The sequence below is a fragment of the Gigantopelta aegis genome, chromosome 3 (genome assembly GCF_016097555.1).
Source record: "Gigantopelta aegis isolate Gae_Host chromosome 3, Gae_host_genome, whole genome shotgun sequence".
Taxonomy (NCBI): Eukaryota; Metazoa; Mollusca; class Gastropoda; order Neomphalida; family Peltospiridae; genus Gigantopelta; species Gigantopelta aegis.
The window spans coordinates 92,759,868-92,780,108 of NC_054701.1; the positions used below are offsets into that span (position 1 = coordinate 92,759,868).

At 39.0% G+C, this 20,241-nt stretch overlaps 1 protein-coding gene across 7 annotated transcripts in view; it reads right to left on the bottom strand.

Annotated features, from left to right (window-relative positions):
• The window catches only part of LOC121369352 (EF-hand calcium-binding domain-containing protein 5-like), a 71,170-nt gene that overhangs the window by 20,647 nt on the left and 30,282 nt on the right, over nucleotides 1-20,241 (bottom strand). For 4 of the 7 annotated variants that reach the window (XM_041494373.1, XM_041494374.1, XM_041494379.1 and 1 more), the window contains 6 exons: nucleotides 17,499-17,579; nucleotides 15,580-16,086; nucleotides 13,830-14,189; nucleotides 12,883-13,116; nucleotides 11,849-12,045; nucleotides 3,917-4,073 (listed from right to left, as the gene is read on the bottom strand). In XM_041494373.1, coding sequence (XP_041350307.1) covers nucleotides 3,917-4,073; nucleotides 11,849-12,045; nucleotides 12,883-13,116; nucleotides 13,830-14,189; nucleotides 15,580-16,086; nucleotides 17,499-17,579 — 1,536 coding nt within the window. The remainder of the gene's footprint in view (nucleotides 1-3,916; nucleotides 4,074-11,848; nucleotides 12,046-12,882; nucleotides 13,117-13,829; nucleotides 14,190-15,579; nucleotides 16,087-17,498; nucleotides 17,580-20,241) is intronic. The other 3 variants (XM_041494376.1, XM_041494375.1, XM_041494378.1) reach the window with 3 other exon arrangements.

Consider the following 20,241-nt stretch of genomic DNA (forward strand, 5'->3'; position numbering starts at 1 on the left):
ATAAGTGTTTTGCATTCAAGTCTGTACTTCATACAACTACATCTAAGTGTTTTGCATTCAAGTCTGTACTTCATACAAGTACATATAAGTGTTTTGCATTCAAGTCTGTACTTCATACAAGTACATATAAGTGTTTTGCATTCAAGTCTGTACTTCATACAAGTACATATAAGTGTTTTGCATTCAAGTCTGTACTTCATACAACTACATCTAAGTGTTTTGCATTCAAGTCTGTACTTCATACAAGTACATATAAGTGTTTTGCATTCAAGTCTGTACTTCATACAACTACATCTAAGTGTTTTGCATTCAAGTCTGTACTTCATACAAGTACATATAAGTGTTTTGCATTCAAGTCTGTACTTCATACAACTACATCTAAGTGTTTTGCATTCAAGTCTGTACTTCATACAAGTACATATAAGTGTTTTGCATTCAAGTCTGTACTTCATACAACTACATCTAAGTGTTTTGCATTCAAGTCTGTACTTCATACAAGTACATATAAGTGTTTTGCATTCAAGTCTGTACTTCATACAAGTACATCTAAGTGTTTTGCATTCAAGTCTGTACTTCATACAAGTACATCTAAGTGTTTTGCATTCAAGTCTGTACTTCATACAAGTACATATAAGTGTTTTGCATTCAAGTCCGTACTTCATACAACTACATCTAAGTGTTTTGCATTCAAGTCCGTACTTCATACAACTACATCTAAGTGTTTTGCATCCAGACGAGCAGTTGCAGTGAATAATTTTTAGCATGATGTCAGGAGCAGGTTTATTGTCCATCATTATTGGTGTGAAATTGTCCTCTTGAATATCCCAGCCCCATTTTGCAGGGTCCAAGTTGTCACTGTGGCCCATCCATTGCATGACTTGAAGGTAGCCATGCGTGATATTTTTTTGCTGAGGTTGTGGGGGGCAATCGCTCTGGTGTTACGAATGTCTTTGCTGTCGCCACCTTTTTGCAGAGGTAACTGTACCGCATTGATACTGGAGATTCAGACTTTGTCCCGTTAAATAAAGACACCATTGTCTTACACCCAGCACTTTCTACAGTAACTTGATCTGTGACTGGAGCACAAACAATCTTTGAACAGGTACGCAAGACAGAATCACACTTGATGACTTTTTGAAACACTGATTTTTTCCCCAACACCAAAGATTCTAGTTGTAGTGTCACACCCAGTGAATGCATGGACAAACAACAAATCTGTGCAGACATCATTCCCGAGTAACTTCTTCAAAACTTTGATATTGTACACATTTGGTTTCCCTTTGTCCGAACGAAAGTAGAGTTCCTTACTGTCTATTTTCCCATGGTACAGAAGCAATGAGATCTATATCTTCTCCAAACAAGGAGGGTGGATACGGGGAAAGTTCATACTTCATCACCTCATCTAAGCTCAACTCTCCAGACTGTGACACTACCAGGAACCTCTGAAACAACAGTGCTGGATCAATGGTTCTGTCTTCAGCAACCTTGACAGCCCTTGTTGACGCCAATGTCTTCACTTTAAGTGTTGCCTTTGTGTGAATACGAAAATATCAACTGACTTTCTATTTTGCTAACAGTGTCACTGCCAACAGTGAAAAGGTCATGCATGTTTACGTCGTCATTAGCATTTATCCCTGTTATAATGTTCCGCGATGTCGTTTCACCTGAGAATGGGGTATAGAGTCCAATCATTGTGGCAAGTTTGGTCAGATCCTCTTTATATCCCTGACTATTCTTGCAGCAGTTGCTTCTTTGTGCTGTTCGCTAGTTGTATACTGCATGTCACAACATTCCTGCATGGCATAGTTTTACATACATGATACGGGAGAAGACATTGTCCAGATGGCCCTTTGGTGTTCTGACATCCCACTACCCATTGTTAAACCCCCTGTATTTTTGAGTGACCTCATAAGAATCTGTTCAATGACCAAGTCACATCCAATACCAGCCCAGAATTTGTTGCTTCGCCGGATGACATGGTATCCAAGCATGAATTTCTGAAACACTTCTGGGTTTTCAATCTCCAAAGACGTCATCTTTTGGAGATACAGATAGGCAGACTTGAGGTAATTTGGGTGACCCGCGGTGGCAAATATAGGCAAACAATCTGAGACAGCATGGAGATGCATTTGTCATGATCCCGTGCGATCAGCCTCAATAAGCTCCCGCACAACTCCCAACATTCGCAGATAGTTCAAGCACAGTTTGCTTGTTTTGGAATTGTCAGACAATTCAGCCTTTTTTGAGGTTACTACACAAACAAACTTGTCCATACAATCACATCCAATCACTCTGTCAACATCTATTTCACCTTTCTCTGCTTGACAGTATAATTCCTCAAGTTCCTGTATGAGGCTCTCAAATCCTGGTTCACTTTCAATGATCTTGGATATGATTTGGTTGGTGAGACACTCGTCAACTAGGAGATGTTCACGAAGTGCACGCTGCACAGCCTTTCCAGTCATCATGTGTACGACTGCATTTTCCCCATAGATTGCCTCCAGTATGTCTTTGAGTTCACTGCATTCCATCAATGTCCCAATAGCACCCAACAGGTTCATTAGTGTATGGAAGCTCCCAAGTAACAAGACAACATCTTTTACTGGGCTATTGTCTTCAACCTTGTTCACTATTTCAGAAACTTTCCAAAAGAGAGGCTGGTCGAAAGTGACTACAGGTGAAACGTTGTGCTTTGACGCAAGCTTGCATATGAACTCAAGAGTGGACAGGATGCACGTCCTGTCTCTAGGGTACATATCAATCATTGGCAGGAACAGCACCGATAATTGTCCTGGGTGGCCACGCTCACTGGTCAGCGTGTGCATCATTCCTTGCCTATTTGGGCATTGTACATGAAATCTGAAGGACATCTCCCAAAGCAGATAAATTTTATGGTCATCGTTATTCAGCAATGGTAGCAGTTGGAATTTTATGCTGCAATGGATGTGCTTTGAAAAGCAGTATTCTTTGATTGGAATTTTAGTCTCATTCATGACGTTTAGTTCACACAATTTCTGCCTAAGAATTGTGTAGCTGACTTGACTGCCAGGAGTTGCAGCGGCAATCATTCCCATTCCATGGAATGTACCCTTCCCATCAAGAGTCACAATGTTGTGGTCCACATTATCTGCGGCGAATAACAGCATCATGTCGCTTATGGCTGTTTGACCACCTAAAATATCTGGAGCAACTGAAGACGCAGCATTTTCTTCAAATCGTTGTACTTCGGAATATGATGCGCAATAACCCATTGTAGAAAGACTGTTTATACGGAATCTAGATCGAAAGTGGTGGTACATTTGTGCTGCAAGTCCTAGCTGTAGCGGGGCTATAACTGTCCTTGGACGAACTGCCGGAATGATTGAGTAGCCTATACTTGTTTCTTTCCTCCGAGTGTCCTTTCCGACAAGAAGATTCTGAAGCATGTAACACAAGCTCTGGGGAACATACTCAAGAGTGGACTCCAATTTCAGGTCTGTACCTTTTGTCAAACATATCATATCAAAAAATTACCGTTGGATATGTTTTATTTACTGTGTACGTAGCTAAAACAAGGGTGCGAAAAGTGACAGTCGTCGACCTTAGGTAAAATCTGAAGAAATGTGAATCTGATTGGAATCTTTTGTCTTATTCTGGAGAAGAGATATTTGTAGATGGCAGCACTACACTTATGGACTGCCTCACCTGGGGAAAAGATGCTAATGCACTCACCTGCTTACTGTTTTACTGGCATGACTGGAGTTTCCCTTTGTGATAGTCCTATTTTGGCCTACTTTCGGTATGTTGTTCTCTGGACCAAATACTATAGGAAAACACCATAAAACGTTTTCTAGGAATGTTTTGGGGGTTTGCCCATTTATTTCATATATGACCCTACTATAGCCAGGACTCAAGTTTAACTGTATTGTGTACGTACCCTGTTTAATGGCCGCTGTTTCCTGCCCATCCTTGTACTTGTACATACTGTGCTCCACCTCATCAAGGTCAAGGTATCCCGATCCATCATTGTCCCATTTCTCAAACAGCTGGTCCATCATCACCTTACGCTTAGCAGAGAGAACCTCGGTACGTACCTGTTAATATTAAATATACATTAAAGGCATACTGTCATGGTTTAAGGACCTTATTTCTTTGAAAATGAATAAATGAAAATTACATTAATATTTGGAAACCAAATCTAGTTATCGCATCATCTTAACTGAACTACGATGGAGTGAAATCCATGTCAACTCACTCAGCAATTTTAGTTTTTTAATTATGGACCATTGTCATAATTCAATTACTTTTAACAAAATATCATTTGTATGGTGGCTATGTAGATGGTTGAATAAAGTACATTTAGGACAACTCAAATATATATATATATTTTTGGTAATACTTTGCTAGGTGATTTAATAGCTCAGTGAGCTGTAAGAATATGCCTTAACATCATCATCTTACTTCGTTACATACCTGTTAATATTAAATACACATTAACATCATTACCTTCCGCTAAGCAGAGAGAACCTTGTTTACTCACCTGTTAATATTAAATAAACATTATCATCATCACCTTACACTTAGCAGACAGAACTTCATTACACACCTGTTAATATTAAATATACATTAACATCATCACCTTACACTTAGAATAGAGAACCTTGTTATACATCTGTAAATATTAAATATACATTAACATCATCACGTTCAGACAGCAGTAAGCAGACAGCACTAAGAAGACAACACAAAACAGAAAGCAATAAGCAGACAACACAAAGCAGACAGCACTAAGCACTAAGCAAAAAGAACTAAGCAAAAAACACTAAGCAAAAAACACTAAGCAAAAAACACTAAGCAGACAATACAAAACACATCACTAAGCAAAAAGCACTAAGCAAAAAGCACTAAGCAGAAAGCACCAAGTAAAAAGCACTAAGCAGACAACACAAAGCAGAAAACACAAAACACATCACTAAGCAAAAAGCACTAAGGAGAAAACACTAAGCAGAAAGCACTAAGCAGACAACACAAAACAGAACACTAAGCAGAAAGCACTAAGCAGAAAACACTAAGTAGAAAGCACTAAGCAGACAACACAAAGCAGACAGCACAAAACACATCACTAAACAAAAAGCACTAAGGAGAAAGCATTAAGCAGACAACACAAAGCAGAAAGCACTAAGCAGACAACACAAAACAGAACTAAGCAGAAAGCACTAAGCAGAAAGCACTATGCAGACAACACAAAGCAGAAAGCACTAAGCAGACAACACAAAGCAAAAAGCACTAAGCAGAAAACACTAAGCAGAAAACACTAAGAAGACAACACAAAGCACAAAGCAGAAAACACTAGGCAGACAACACAAAGCAAAAACACAAAGCAAAAAGCACTAAGCAGAAAACACTAAGCAAAAAGCATTAAGCAGACAACACAAAGCAGAAAGCACTAAGCAAAAAACACTAAGCAGACAACACAAAACAGAGCACAAAACAGAGCACTAAGCAGAAAGCACTAAGCGAAAAGCACTAAGCAGACAACACAAACCAGACAACACAAAGCAGAAAGCACTAAGCAAAAAGCACTAAGCAGACAACACTAAGCAAACACAAAGCAGAAAGCACTAAGCAGAAAGCACTATGCAGAAAACACAAAGCAAAAAGCACACAACACTAAGCAGACAACACAAAGCAGAAAGCACTAAGCAGAAAGCACTAAGCAGAAAGCACTAAGCAGAAAGCACTAAGCAGAAAACACAAAGCAAAAAGCACTAAGCAGACAACACAAAGCAGAAAGCACTAAGCAGAAAGCACTAAGCAGAAAGCAGAAAGCAGACAACACAAAACACATCACTAAGCAAAAAGCACTAAGCAAAAAGCACTAAGCAGAAAGCACTAAGTAAAAAGCACTAAGCAGAAAGCACAAAGCAGACAACACAAAACACATCACTAAGCAAAAAGCACTAAGCAGAAAGCACTAAGCAGAAAGCACTAAGCCGACAACACAAAACAGAGCACTAAGCAAAAAGCACTATGCAGACAACACAAAGCAGAAAGCACTAAAGCAGAAAGCACTAAGCAGAAAGCACTAAGCAAAAAGCACTAAGCAGACAACACAAAGCAGAAAGCACTAAGCAGAAAGCACAAAGCAGAAAGCACTAAGTAAAAAGCACTAAGCAGACAACACAAAGCAGAAAGCACTAAGCACTAAGCAGACAACACAAAACAGAGCACAAAACAGAGCACTAAGCAGAAAGCACTAAGCAGCACTAAGCAGACAACACAATGCAGACAACACAAAGCAGAAAGCACAAAAAGCACTAAGCAGACAACACAAAGCACAAAGCACTAAGCAAAAAGCACTAACACTAAGCAAACACAAAGCAGAAAGCAAAGCAGAAAGCACTATGCAGAAAACACAAAGCAAAAAGCACTAAGCAGACAACACAAAGCAGAAAGCAGAAAGCAGCTAAGCAAAAAGCACTAAGCAAAAAGCACACAGAAAGCACTAAGAAAAGCACTAAGCAGAAAGCACAAAGCAGACTAAGCAAAAACACTAAGCAGAAAGCACTAAGCAGAAAGTACTATGCAGAAAACACAAAGCAAAAAGCACAGCAGAAAGCACTATGCAGAAAACAAACAAAGCAAAAAGCACTAAGCAGACAACACAAAGCAAAGCAGAAGCACTAAGCAGAAAGCAATAAGCAGAAAGCAATAAGCAGAAAGCACTATGCAGAAAACACAAAGCAAAAAGCACTAAGCAGACAACACAAAGCAGAAAGCACTAAGCAGAAAGCACAAAGCAGACAACACAAAACACATCACTAAGCAAAAAGCACTAAGCAGAAAGTAAAAAGCACTAAGCAGAAAGCACAAAGCAGACAACACAAAACACATCACTAAGCAAAAAGCACTAAGCAGAAAACACTAAGCAGAAAGCACTAAGCCGACAACACAAAACAGAGCACTAAGCAGAAAGCACTAAGCAGAAAGCACTATGCAGAAAACACAAAGCAAAAAGCACTAAGCACTAAGCAGACAACACAAAGCAGAAAGCACTAAGCAGAAAGCACTAAGCAGAAAACACTAAGCAGAAAGCACAAAAGCCGAAAACACTAACAGAAAGCACTAAGCAGACAACAAAAAGCACTAAGCAGAAAGCACTAAGCAGAAAGCACTATGCAGAAAACACAAAGCAAAAAGCACTAAGCACTAAGCAGACAACACAAAGCAGAAAGCACTAAGCAGAAAGCACTAAGCAGAAAGTACAAAGCAGACAACACAAAGCAGACAACACAAAGCACAAAGCAGAAAACTCTAAGCAGAAAACACTAAGCAGAAAGCACTAAGCAGACAACAAAAAGCACTAAGCAGAAAACACTAAGCAAAAAGCATTAAGCAGACAACACAAAGCAGAAAGCACTAAGCAGACAGCACAAAACAGAGCACTAAGCAGAAAGCACTAAGCAAAAAGCACTAAGCAGACAACACAAAGCAGAAAGCACTAAGCAAAAAACACTCAGCAAAAAACACTAAGCAGACAACACAAAACAGAGCACTAACCAAAAAGCACTAAGCAGACAACACAAAACAGAAAGCACTAAACAGACAACACAAAGCAGAAAGCACTAAGCAAAAAGCACTAAGCAGAAAGCACAAAGCAGACAACACAAAGCAGAAAGCACTAAGCAAAAAACACTAAACAGAAAGCAGTAAGCAGAAAACACTAAGCAGACAACACAAAGCACTAAGCAGACAACAAAAAACAGAGCACTAAGCAGAATGCACTAAGCAGAAAACACACACATCACTAAGCAAAAAGCACTAAGCAAAAAGCACTAAGCAGAAAACACTAAGCAGATAACACAAAACAGAAAGAACTAAGCAGAAAACACTAAACCGAAAACACTAAGCCGAAAGCACTAAACAGACAACACAAAGCAGAAAGCACTAAGCAGAAAGCACTAAGCAGAAACACAAAGCAGACAACACAAAGCAGACAACACAAAGCAGAAAGCACTAAGCAGACAACACAAAACAGAGCACTAAGCAGAAAGCAGACAACACAAAGCAGAAAGCACTAAGCAGAAAGCACTAAGCAGAAAGCATTAAGCAGACAACACAAAGCAGAAAGCACTAAGCAGAAAGCACTAAGCCGAAAACACTAAGCCGAAAGCACTAAGCAGACAACACAAAGCAGAAAGCACTAAGCAAAAAACACTAAGCAGAAAGCACTAAGCAGACAACACAAAACAGAGCACTAAGCAGAAAGCACTAAGCAGAAAGCACTAAGCAGACAACACAAAACAGAGCACTAAGCAGAATGCACTAAGCAGAAAACACACACATCACTAAGCAAAAAGCACTAAGCAAAAAGCACTAAGCAGAAAACACTAAGCAGATAACACAAAGCAGAAAGCATTAAGCAGACAACACAAAACAAAGCACTAAGCAAAAAGCACTAAGCAGACAACACAAAGCAGAAAACACTAAGCAGACAACACAAAGCAGACAACACTAAGCAGACAACACAAAGCAGAAAGCACTAAGCAGACAACACAAAACAGAGCACTAAGCAGAAACCACTAAGCAGACAACACAAAGCAGAAAGGACTAAGCAGAAAACACTAAGCAGAAAACACTAAGCAAAAAGCACTAAGCAGAAAGCACTAAGCAGACAACACAAAACAGAGCACTAAGAAGAAAGCACTAAGCAGACAACACAAAGCAGAAAGCACTAAGCAGACAACACTAAACAGACAACACAAAACAGAGCACTAAGCAGAAAGCACTAAGCAAAAAGCACTAAGCAGAAAGCACAAAGCAGACAACACAAAACAGAAAGCACTAAGCAAAAAACACTAAACAGAAAGCACTAAGCAGAAAGCACTAAGCAGACAACACAAAAGAGCACTAAGCAAAAAGCACTAAGCAGACAACACAAAAGAGAGCACTAAGCAGAAAGCACTAAGCAGACAACACAAAGCAGAAAGCACTAAGCAGACAACACAAAAGAGAGCACTAAGCAAAAAGCACTAAGCAGACAACACAAAGCAGAAAGCAAAAAGCAAAAAGCACTAAGCAAAAAACACTAAGCAGACAACAATAAGCAGACAAAACAAAGCAGACAACACAAAGCACTAAGCAGACAACACAAAGCTAAAAGCACTAAGCAGAAAACACTAAGCAAAAAGCATTAAGCAGACAACACAAAGCAAAAAGCACTAAGCAGACAACACAAAGCACAGCACAAAACACATCACTAAACAAAAAGCACTAAGGAGAAAGCTCTAAGCAAAAAACACTAAGCAGAAAGCACTAAGCAGAAAGCACTAAGCAGACAACACTAAGCAGAAAACACAAAGCAGAAAACACAAAGCAAAAAGCACTAAGCAGAAAACACTAAGCAAAAAGCATTAATCAGACAACACAAAGCAATAAGCACTAAGCAGACAATACAAAGCAGACAACACAAAGCAGAAAGCACTAAGCAAAAAACACTAAGCAGAAAGCACTAAGCAGACAATACAAAACAGAGCACTAAGCAGAAAGCACTAAGCAAAAAGCACTAAGCAGACAACACAAAGCAAAAAGAACTAAGCAGACAACACAAAGCAGAAAGCACTAAGCAGAAAACACAAAGCAGAAAACACAAAGCGAAAAGCACTAAGCAGAAAACACTAAGCAAAAAGCATTAATCAGACAACACAAAGTAATAAGCACTAAGCAGAAAACACTAAGCAAAAAACCCTAAGCAGAAAGCACTAAGCAGACAATACAAAACAGAGCACTAAGCAAAAAGCACTAAGCAGACAACACAAAGCAAAAAGCACTAAGCAAAAAGCACTAAGCAGACAACACAAAGCAGAAAGCACTAAGCAGACCACACAAAGCAGAAAACACTAAGCAGAAAGCACTAAGCAGACAACACAAAGTAGACAACACAAAGCAAAAAGCACTAAGCAGAAAACACTAAGCATTAAGCAGACAACACAAAGCAGAAAGCACAAAACACACAGCAGACAACATAAAGCAGACAACACAAAGCACTAAGCAGAAAACACTAAGCAAAAAGCACTAAGCAGAAAGCACTAAGCAGACAACACAAAACAGCACTAAGCAAAAAGCACTAAGCGAAAAGCATTAAGCAGACAACACAAAGTAGAAAGCACTAAGCAAAAGACACTAAGCAGACACCACAAACACAACACTAAGCAAAAAGCACTAAGCAAAAAGCACTAAGCAGACAACACAAAGCAGACAACACAAAGCACTAAGCAGAAAACACTAAGCAAAAAGCATTAAGCAGATAACACAAAGCAGAAAGCAGTAAGCAGACACCACAAACACAACACTAAGCAAAAAGCACTAAGCAGAAAACACTAAGCAGAAAGCACTAAGCAGACAACACAAAGCAGACAACACAAAGCAAAAAACACTGAGCAGACAGCACTAAGCAGAAAACACTAAGCAGACAACACAAAGCAGACAGCATTAAGCAGAAAGCATGAAGCAGACAGCACTTGGGGTGTCAAAATGTATATGCTAGCGTTCTTATATGTAAATATATAAATTGACCTGAGTGTCTAACATTGAGTTTCTCATTGTAAAAGGTCAAAATTCAAGGTCACAAGATCAATATCCAAATACACCCTAATTTCTGTGATTATGTGAATAATGATTTTTTTTCGAATGTACAGTCATAGTGACAAATAGTTTTGATGGTATTGTGAATATGTAACAGTATTCTACTATAAAAGTAGAATTTGTATCTGCCATTAATAATGTGTGGATCTTCATGCTGAAATATACAGAAAAAAACACAGGATTTCAACACTTCACTATGAAATAATTGTTGCCATAGCAACCATTAATGAAAACTAATATTTTTAATGAACGAACTAGATAATTAGCTTCTTTGTATATTCCTTATATCAGAACTACCAAAAAGGTCATATATTACCATGTAGTGGCTGTTTGTTTGATGGCCATCTATTGTGTGGATAAACAAGGAGTAACAATGTGATATGACGTTTTATTGGATGGTATGGTGCATCTATCTTTTGGTGTATTATTTAGAGTTCATAAGTTATACTGGTCTAGTATGGCTTTTCATGATGTAAATGACCCAAATTATCAAACCTGACTTCAAACCAAGTTTGACAAAATCTGTTAATAAGACTTTAAGGTCTCACTACACAGATCACTTCCGGGTGAGAATTCAATGATCACGGTCCACTATAGTTCCTGATTGTGACATATGTTGTGATTCACATATTCACTTCTTGGAATTGGGGAAGAATTAAAACAATATGTATGTTTAATGGTAAGCCTTCTGGGTGTATTTTGCCCATGTTATTTTGTAATATTATGCACTGACCTTTTGGGACATGGTGAGTAGCACAAGAGACAGCTGGAGTGAATCGGTTAATGAACTACCTGTTCGGACTGGTACTACAGCCAGATGCGGTCATATAGCAAAAAACTCGCAATGTATGTTCGCAATGGTGTATGTTTTTAGTGCCAACGAGAACTCATTCTATTGGCAATCTTCATTTGAAGTTGGGCAATTTAACATGGGTTTCAATGGCAGATGACATCTGTGTAGTGAGACCTAAGCAGACAGCACAAAGCAAACATCACAAAGCAGTCATCACAAAGCAGACAACACTAAGCAGACAGCACTACAGACAGCACTACAGACAGCACTAAGCAGACAGCACTAAGCAGACAGCACTACAGACAGCACCAAGCAGACAGCACTACAGACAGTACTAAGCAGACAGCACTACAGACAGCACTAAGCAGACAGCACTACAGACAGTACTAAGCAGACAGCACTACAGACAGCACTAAGCTGACAGCCCCATACCTTGGTGAGTCGTTTCAGTTTCTCCTCCTCAGTCTCCTCGTAGCCTTGCTTGATGAACTTGAAGAGCTCTTTCAGCAGCGTCCTGTTTGGGGAATCCCCCAGGAAGTTCTCCATCACACCAACAAACTGGGACACATTCAGCAAGTTCTCGTCAAACGCAGACAGCTGAGACTGGCTTCTGCTGTGCAGGGAGGTGTCTGCAAGAGTTTCAGAGTTAGATAAGTTCAGATGGATTTAGATTGGTTCCGACAGATTTAGATTCAGACTACATGCATTGATTGTTTCCTTCTATTCAGATTTTAGATCACTCAATTATCCTGTAAATATATTACATACAATAAATATATACACGTGTTTATTACATATAGTAAATGAAATATATAACATTTACCCAGTTATACTACATGCTCACCCAGGTATATCACATACAATAAATATATACACATGTTTATTACATATAGTAAATGAAATATATAACATTTACCCAGTTATGCTACATGCTCACCCAGGTATATCACATACAATAAATATATACACCTGTGTATTACATATAGTAAATGAAATATATAACATTTACCCAGTTATACTACATGCTCACCCAGGTATTTTGGCAAATCTATATTTTATTTACCCTTTTTTCATTTGCATATTAAATATAGGACATCATATACATATGTGTAATGAGTTAATGTAAAATTTAAATGGGTTACCATTTGCATGTTAACGCTGACATTGTTAAAACTGAATTTGACATATATATTTCACTATTAATTTAGTAAAATGCTAATTAGAAAATGATATGCCCTTTGTAGATCAGCTGCCATTCTAGCTGTTTGGCAAATTGAAAGTTTAATTTGGTTACAAATTTTTTCATGAAATTCAACAAATTGCTTATAATTATTTGAGTCTAGCTTAATTCCTGATTTATATTTCTGGTATGACCCATAAATGGCTTACACAAACATTCAGGTCTGAAAGTCCTGTACAAAGAATGATGGCCAACATTTCTTAATAAAAGGTTACAAACAACTAACTGGTTTTCTCTCTGTCGAAGGCTGTCCCTTCAGCGAAGGTGACGTTCATCAGACTGGAATCATCCTGCCCCACAGCTCCGTCCTGCGCTTTCACCGAGGAAGAGGATCCTGCCTGGCCATCAACCTCCTGGCTCAACCCTTCCTCCTGGAATTTGACCGACGGCGTTTCACTTTTCTCACTCACATCCTGGCCAGCCTGAGTCTGAGAGGCAGACGTCTCGTCAGCTTGAACATCTATATTTAAAAAGAACAAGCTAACATGATACTCTCACAGGACTGATAGCCTCAAATATAGGATGAAACGTTGGGTGCATCTCGAACTTTGATCCACTCAGATACTACATGGTGTATGGCTACCTGTTAAGAGGTTACATTTTTATTTTCCCAAATCATCTGGTGTCTGTTTAAAACAGGTTTGACCATACTATGCAATGTTAATATAGCGTGACTGTCCTCTTGTCCTATCCTGTTTCCAACAACTAAACAGTTAACAAGTACTGTAACAGGCGTCTAAAATAGAGTTGCCTAAATCTGATGACACAGACTTTTAGTTTGGATGATATTGATGTTCACTCAAGGCACTAAATTTACATGTTAATCACTGGAGAAAACCTACACTCCTATTCAAACCTGGCCGAGTCAGTTTTAGATAGGGCTGTCAAGTTTCTTCTTTCATGTTGTGTTCATTCTAGTCACCACCATTTAAGTTTAATGTTATTAGAAAACTATCAAAATTATCAAACTAAAGGTCCGTGGTGTATGAATTATTAACAGAATGTATTTCAGACACGGTACCAGGCTGTTGGTATCCGACTGTTATTTGCTTATTGGAAATTTCAAACTGCCAGATTTTAACACTAGGTGCACTTTAGCCTTATTTCACATAAAAACAGGACAGGACACTCAAACTGCGGAGGAACAAATATTGAGTACCCAACTATACTAACCTTCAGGTTTCTCAGCATCTTCCTTTACTTCCTCCGTCACCTCTGTTCCACCTTCTGTCTTATCAATCTGCTCACCTTCATCCTTCTGTTCTTCCGCCGATTCCTCAAGTACTTCCGCCGATTCCTTCTGTACTTCTATTGATTCCTTCTGTACTTCTGCTGATTCCTCCTGTACTTCTACCGATTCCTCCTGTACTTCTGTCGATTCCTTCAATTCTTCACTTGATTGCTTCAATTCTTCACTCGTCTGCTTATCTTCTTCACTTGATTGCTTATCTTCTTCACTTGATTGCTTATCTTCTTCACTTGATTGCTTATCTTCTTCACTTGATTGCTTCAACTCTGCATTTTTATTATCTACTATAATAAACAAAAATCCATTTAACATTAATTCCACAGTAAAGAAATACTGCACACTTAAAAATATAGCAATCATAATTTACAGAATTAAATGTTTATCAACCCTGATCTTGTTAAAAACACACTGTACTAACTCAATTACGACAATGAAATGAAATGAATTAACTTTGCATTTTTTACTCTAAATAATTACTGCATTTAACTCTATTACATATCATTATATATATTATATATGGGATTTTTACCTTTCGGTTACTAATGTGTCAGATATTGTACTTTTATATGCTTTAAGATTAGTTCAGTATGTATTGTACATCATTTACTGAGTAGTATGGTTAATGTGTAGGTTTAACAGTTGATAAAACGTGGATTTTAATTACAGCAATCAAGTACAAGTGATGGAAAACAAAATTGTGACAGCACAGCAGTATATAATGCAAAATTCTAATGAACTTCAATGGCACTTTTAGCACAGAAATCAAATGAAAATAAATTTAAAATGACCCATCTTAAGAAGACTTTTTTATTTATTCTAACAATGTTGGGAAGCACAGTACTCGCCTCATGTGTGAACTGTAACAGGATTAATCTACCTTAGTGACTCAATCAGTTACTTGCAAGCAGTGCTCCACAACTAACATTTCATAGGTCATGGTATGTGACAAATTTTCATTGTGAGAGCTACATAAAACAGGACTATTGTTCTTACTTTTTATATAGTAAGTGTAGCACCTACCATATTAGACACGTTAATCGCTGATTAAACAATGTGCTTGGTTGTCATTATACAAAGTAGAAATATAGTCCTTGCCACAGGGAATTAACACCTTTTTCCATACTATGGAATTTTCTACAAGTTATTTATTTCTGAGCCGATTGTTTTCTAAATTGCACATAAAAATAGTAAAAAAAATTGTTATTTCCAAAACACTTTTACTTTTCTTATGTCAAACGAAATTGAAATTATTTACAAAAAAATTTTTGTCTGATGCAATGAACTCTAGTACATTAACTGCATGTTAGCCACCAATTAAACAAATGTGCTGGGGTGTAGTTTCGACAGAGACAAGCTACAAATGTAGTTTTCATGCTGACTACTGTAAACCATATTAATATTGCAACATTTTTTTTCATGAATACGCACCAGTAGCGCATGTTCACGACGTTTAAATTTCGCGAATGACCATTGGCATCTGTAAAAAATAATGTGTGTGAAAATAATGCGTGCGTGTAAATTTTGCGACTTGAGGTTAATACGCAAGCAATTTTTTCCTGGTTTACAGTAGTTACATCTGTAAATATGGCTGTTTGATTATGTTTCTTTCCTGACCGTTCACTTCTCCCCAGTTCATTAAATCCGAGTCTTGGTCCTCACTTGGTATCACCTCACCTGTTTCTTCTAACTGTTCGGCACTTTCTCGCTGTTCTTGGTCTTCTGTAATTTCAACTTCTTGTTCCAACTGTTCTACACTTCCCCCTTCCTGTTGACCGATATTTTCTGTATTTTCCTTTTCACTTTCTTTTGACTTTTTCGCTTCAAGAACAGCAGGTGCACTACTTGATAAAATCTTGCCATTCTGAACTGCATCTGGTGCAGTTTTCTGTCCTATCTGAGGTGCACTTTGAGAAATGATATTACGTCGAGTTACGGTCTCTGCATCTTTCTCCGGCTCACTTTCGGTAGTTTTCTTCTTCCGTCGGATTTTGCGTTTAAAACGTTTCACAGTAAGTTGTGGTGCACTTTTTACACCTGTGTTTTCAACCTGAACCACAGTCTTCTGCCACATTTCCGGAGCACTTTTTGTGGCTCTCTCTTCAACTTGGCATGGGCTTTCGACCTCGACCTCAACCTCCTCTTCCACCTCTTCCATCTCCTCCTCCTCTCCAGAGACAGACTCTGTGTCCAATATATCTCATATTTTACCAGACACTATATAACATGTTGGGCAGGGAGAATATGGGATATACGATTACATAATCACCAGATCTTGGTATACCTTACATCCAAAGATGGTTACTTTAACACACTGTATCAAGCGGTGAGTGAAAGAAAAGCAAGCACAGGTTGATTAAACTGAAAAATACAGGCAATGGTTAGCAAAGGAAAAACAAAACAAGTTAAGGGTCAGTGCAGGAAAAACTAAGGAAAGAGTTAAAGAAGGTTTTCCTGTTATCTTTAGTGAAAAGAGTTTTGTTACATTAAGTTCTGACAGTGGTCGACAAATGTTTGAGAAAGTCACTAGCCCTCATGGAATGCTTTGTCTAGCTATTAATTAACAAAACTCCACTAGCTAGGATCAAACGCTAGTGGATTTGTCGCACCCTAAAGTTCACTGTTTTTTAAGGTTTACGGCTAATGTGGCAGTGTGTTTGTTTATCTAACAGTGTAGCTGATTATGGTTTTGTGGAAGCACAAACATTAAGACTTAGCATCAGCCAGTAGCAAAAATTGTGTACACTTAGAAAATTAAACATATTATTATGCTTACCTTTATAAACCAAGAAGAGATTACATAGAGATTATTATACGAGCTTGTGTGTCGTACTGATTTTTTTTACGAAAAAGTGTCAGGATTTTTGTATTGGGTGAGCGAGAGCGAGGGTAATACACGAATCCTGACACGAGTTTTGTAAAATCAGTACGACTCACACGCAAGTGTAATAATTTCTTTATTATCCACATTATTATTGTTGTTTTCCTTATGAATAACAAGACCCAACTCAAAATGTTTCAGCCACAACTAGAAGGAGACGACGAAATGATGTCATATTTCAAATGCACAGTCTGAGCAAGGACTGGAGAAGCAATGTCATGTTATGACATCACTTCCCAAAATTACGTCATCACACTTGTTATTACACGTGTGCTTCATATGATTATTATTAACTCGGTTATGTTGAACCATATGGATAATAAATTTACTTATGTTATACAGGTTTCATTATGTTGTAGTTTTGTAGGCAGCTCTATGATTTTCAAGAAATAAAGTTAGAATATTGAGACAATTCTCAATATACTAGAACCTAACACCAAATCACAGAAACAGCTAACATATCAGCCATATTGCATACACTATCACTTGAAATTTCAAGTTTCATATTTAATAGGTAATACAATTAAATTTTAATTTACAATTTACAAATGTTAACTTGATGCCCTGATAGAAAGAGTGATTTCAGAGTTATGTTTTAAGTGTGAGCTGAAGTACAGGGGTGCTAGTTCTGAGAGAAGAGCAGGCAGTAGCAGGTATTAGACATGCTATGTGCTGACAAAGTGCAAAGTGTGCAACTCTCCTCCTCGTGTCTCACCTTGTTCTTCTGCAGATTGTTCAGGCTCCTCCTCTTCGTCACTCAGAGTGTCATCAGCCTCCTCAACCTCAACCACCGGCCCTGTAACAAACACAGACACAGTCAATAACCTCCTCAACTTCAACCACCGGCCCTGTAACAAACACAGACACAGTCAATAACCTTGTCAACCTTAGCCAATAGCACTGTAACAACACATACAGTCAATAACCTCCTCAACATCAACCACCGGCCCTGTAGCAAACACAGACACAGTCAATAACCTTGTCAACCTTAGCCAATAGCACTGTAACAACACATACAGTTGATCACCTCAACATCAACCATCAGCCCTGTAACAAACACAGACACAGTCACAGTCAATAACCTCCTCAACATCAACCACCGGCCCTGTAACAAACACAGTCAGTCAATAACCTTGTCAACCTTAGCCAATAGCACTGTAACAACACATACAGTCGATAACCTCAACATCAACCATCAGCCCTGTAACAAATACAGACAATAACCTCCTCAACCTCAACCATCAGCCCTGTAACAAACACAGACACAGACAATAACCTTGTCAACCTTAGCCAATAGCACTGTAACAACACATACAGTCGATCACCTCAACATCAACCATCAGCCCTGTAACAAACACAGACACAGTCAATAACCTCCTCAACATCAACCACTGGCCCTGTAACAAACACAGACACAGTCAATAACCTTGTCAACCTTAGCCAATAGCACTGTAACAACACATACAGTCGATCACCTCAACATCAACCATCAGCCCTGTAACAAACACAGACACAGTCAATAACCTCCTCAACATCAACCACTGGCCCTGTAACAAACACAGACACAGTCAATAACCTTGTCAACCTTAGCCAATAGCACTGTAACAACACATACAGTCGATCACCTCAACATCAACCATCAGCCCTGTAACAAACACAGACACAGACAATAACCTCCTCAACATCAACCACCGGCCCTGTAACAAACACAGACACAGTCAATAACCTTGTCAACCTTAGCCAATAGCACTGTAACAACACATACAGTCGATAACCTCAACATCAACCATCAGCCCTGTAACAAACACAGACACAGTCAATAACCTCCTCAACATCAACCACCGGCCCTGTAACAAACACAGACACAGTCAATAACCTTGTCAACCTTAGCCAATAGTACTGTAACAACACATACAGTCGATCACCTCAACATCAACCATCAGCCCTGTAACAAACACAGACAATAACCTCCTCAACATCAACCACCGGCCCTGTAACAAACACAGACACAGTCAATAACCTTGTCAACCTTAGCCAATAGCACTGTAACAACACATACAGTCGATCACCTCAACATCAACCATCAGCCCTGTAACAAATACAGACAATAACCTCCTCAACCTCAACCATCAGCCCTGTAACAAACACAGACACAGACAATAACCTCCTCAACATCAACTACCGGCCCTGTAACAAACACAGACACAGTCAATAACCTTGTCAACCTTAGCCAATAGCACTGTAACAACACATACAGTCGATCACCTCAACATCAACCATCAGCCCTGTAACAAACACAGACACAGTCAATAACCTCCTCAACATCAACCACCGGCCCTGTAACAAACACAGACAGAGTCAATAACCTTGTCAACCTTAGCCAATAGCACTGTAACAACACATACAGTCGATCACCTCAACATCAACCATCAGCCCTGTAACAAATACAGACAATAACCTCCTCAACCTCAACCATCAGCCCTGTAACAAACACAGACACAGACAATAACCTCCTCAACATCAACTACCGGCCCTGTAACAAACACAGACACAGTCAATAACCTCCTCAACATCAACCACCGGCCCTGTAACAAACACAGTCAGTCAATAACCTTGTCAACCTTAGCCAATAGCACTGTAACAACACATACAGTCGATCACCTCAACATCAACCATCAGCCCTGTAACAAATACAGACAATAACCTCCTCAACATCAACCACCGGCCCTGTAACAAACACAGACACAGACAATAACCTCCTCAACATCAACTACCGGCCCTGTAACAAACACAGACACAGTCAATAACCTCCTCAACATCAACCACCGGCCCTGTAACAAACACAGACAGAGTCAATAACCTTGTCAACCTTAGCCAATAGCACTGTAACAACACATACAGTCGATCACCTCAACATCAACCATCAGCCCTGTAACAAATACAGACAATAACCTCCTCAACCTCAACCATCAGCCCTGTAACAAACACAGACAATAACCTCCTCAACATCAACTACCGGCCCTGTAACAAACACAGACACAGTCAATAACCTCCTCAACATCAACCACCGGCCTTGTAACAAACACAGACAGAGTCAATAACCTTGTCAACCTTAGCCAATAGCACTGTAACAACACATACAGTCGATCACCTCAACATCAACCATCAGCCCTGTAACAAACACAGACACAGTCAATAACCTCCTCAACATCAACCACTGGCCCTGTAACAAACACAGACACAGTCAATAACCTCCTCAACATCAACCACCGGCCCTGTAACAAACACAGACACAGTCAATAACCTCCTCAACATCAACCACCGGCCCTGTAACAAACACAGACAGAGTCAATAACCTTGTCAACCTTAGCCAATAGCACTGTAACAACACATACAGTCGATCACCTCAACATCAACCATCAGCCCTGTAACAAATACAGACAATAACCTCCTCAACC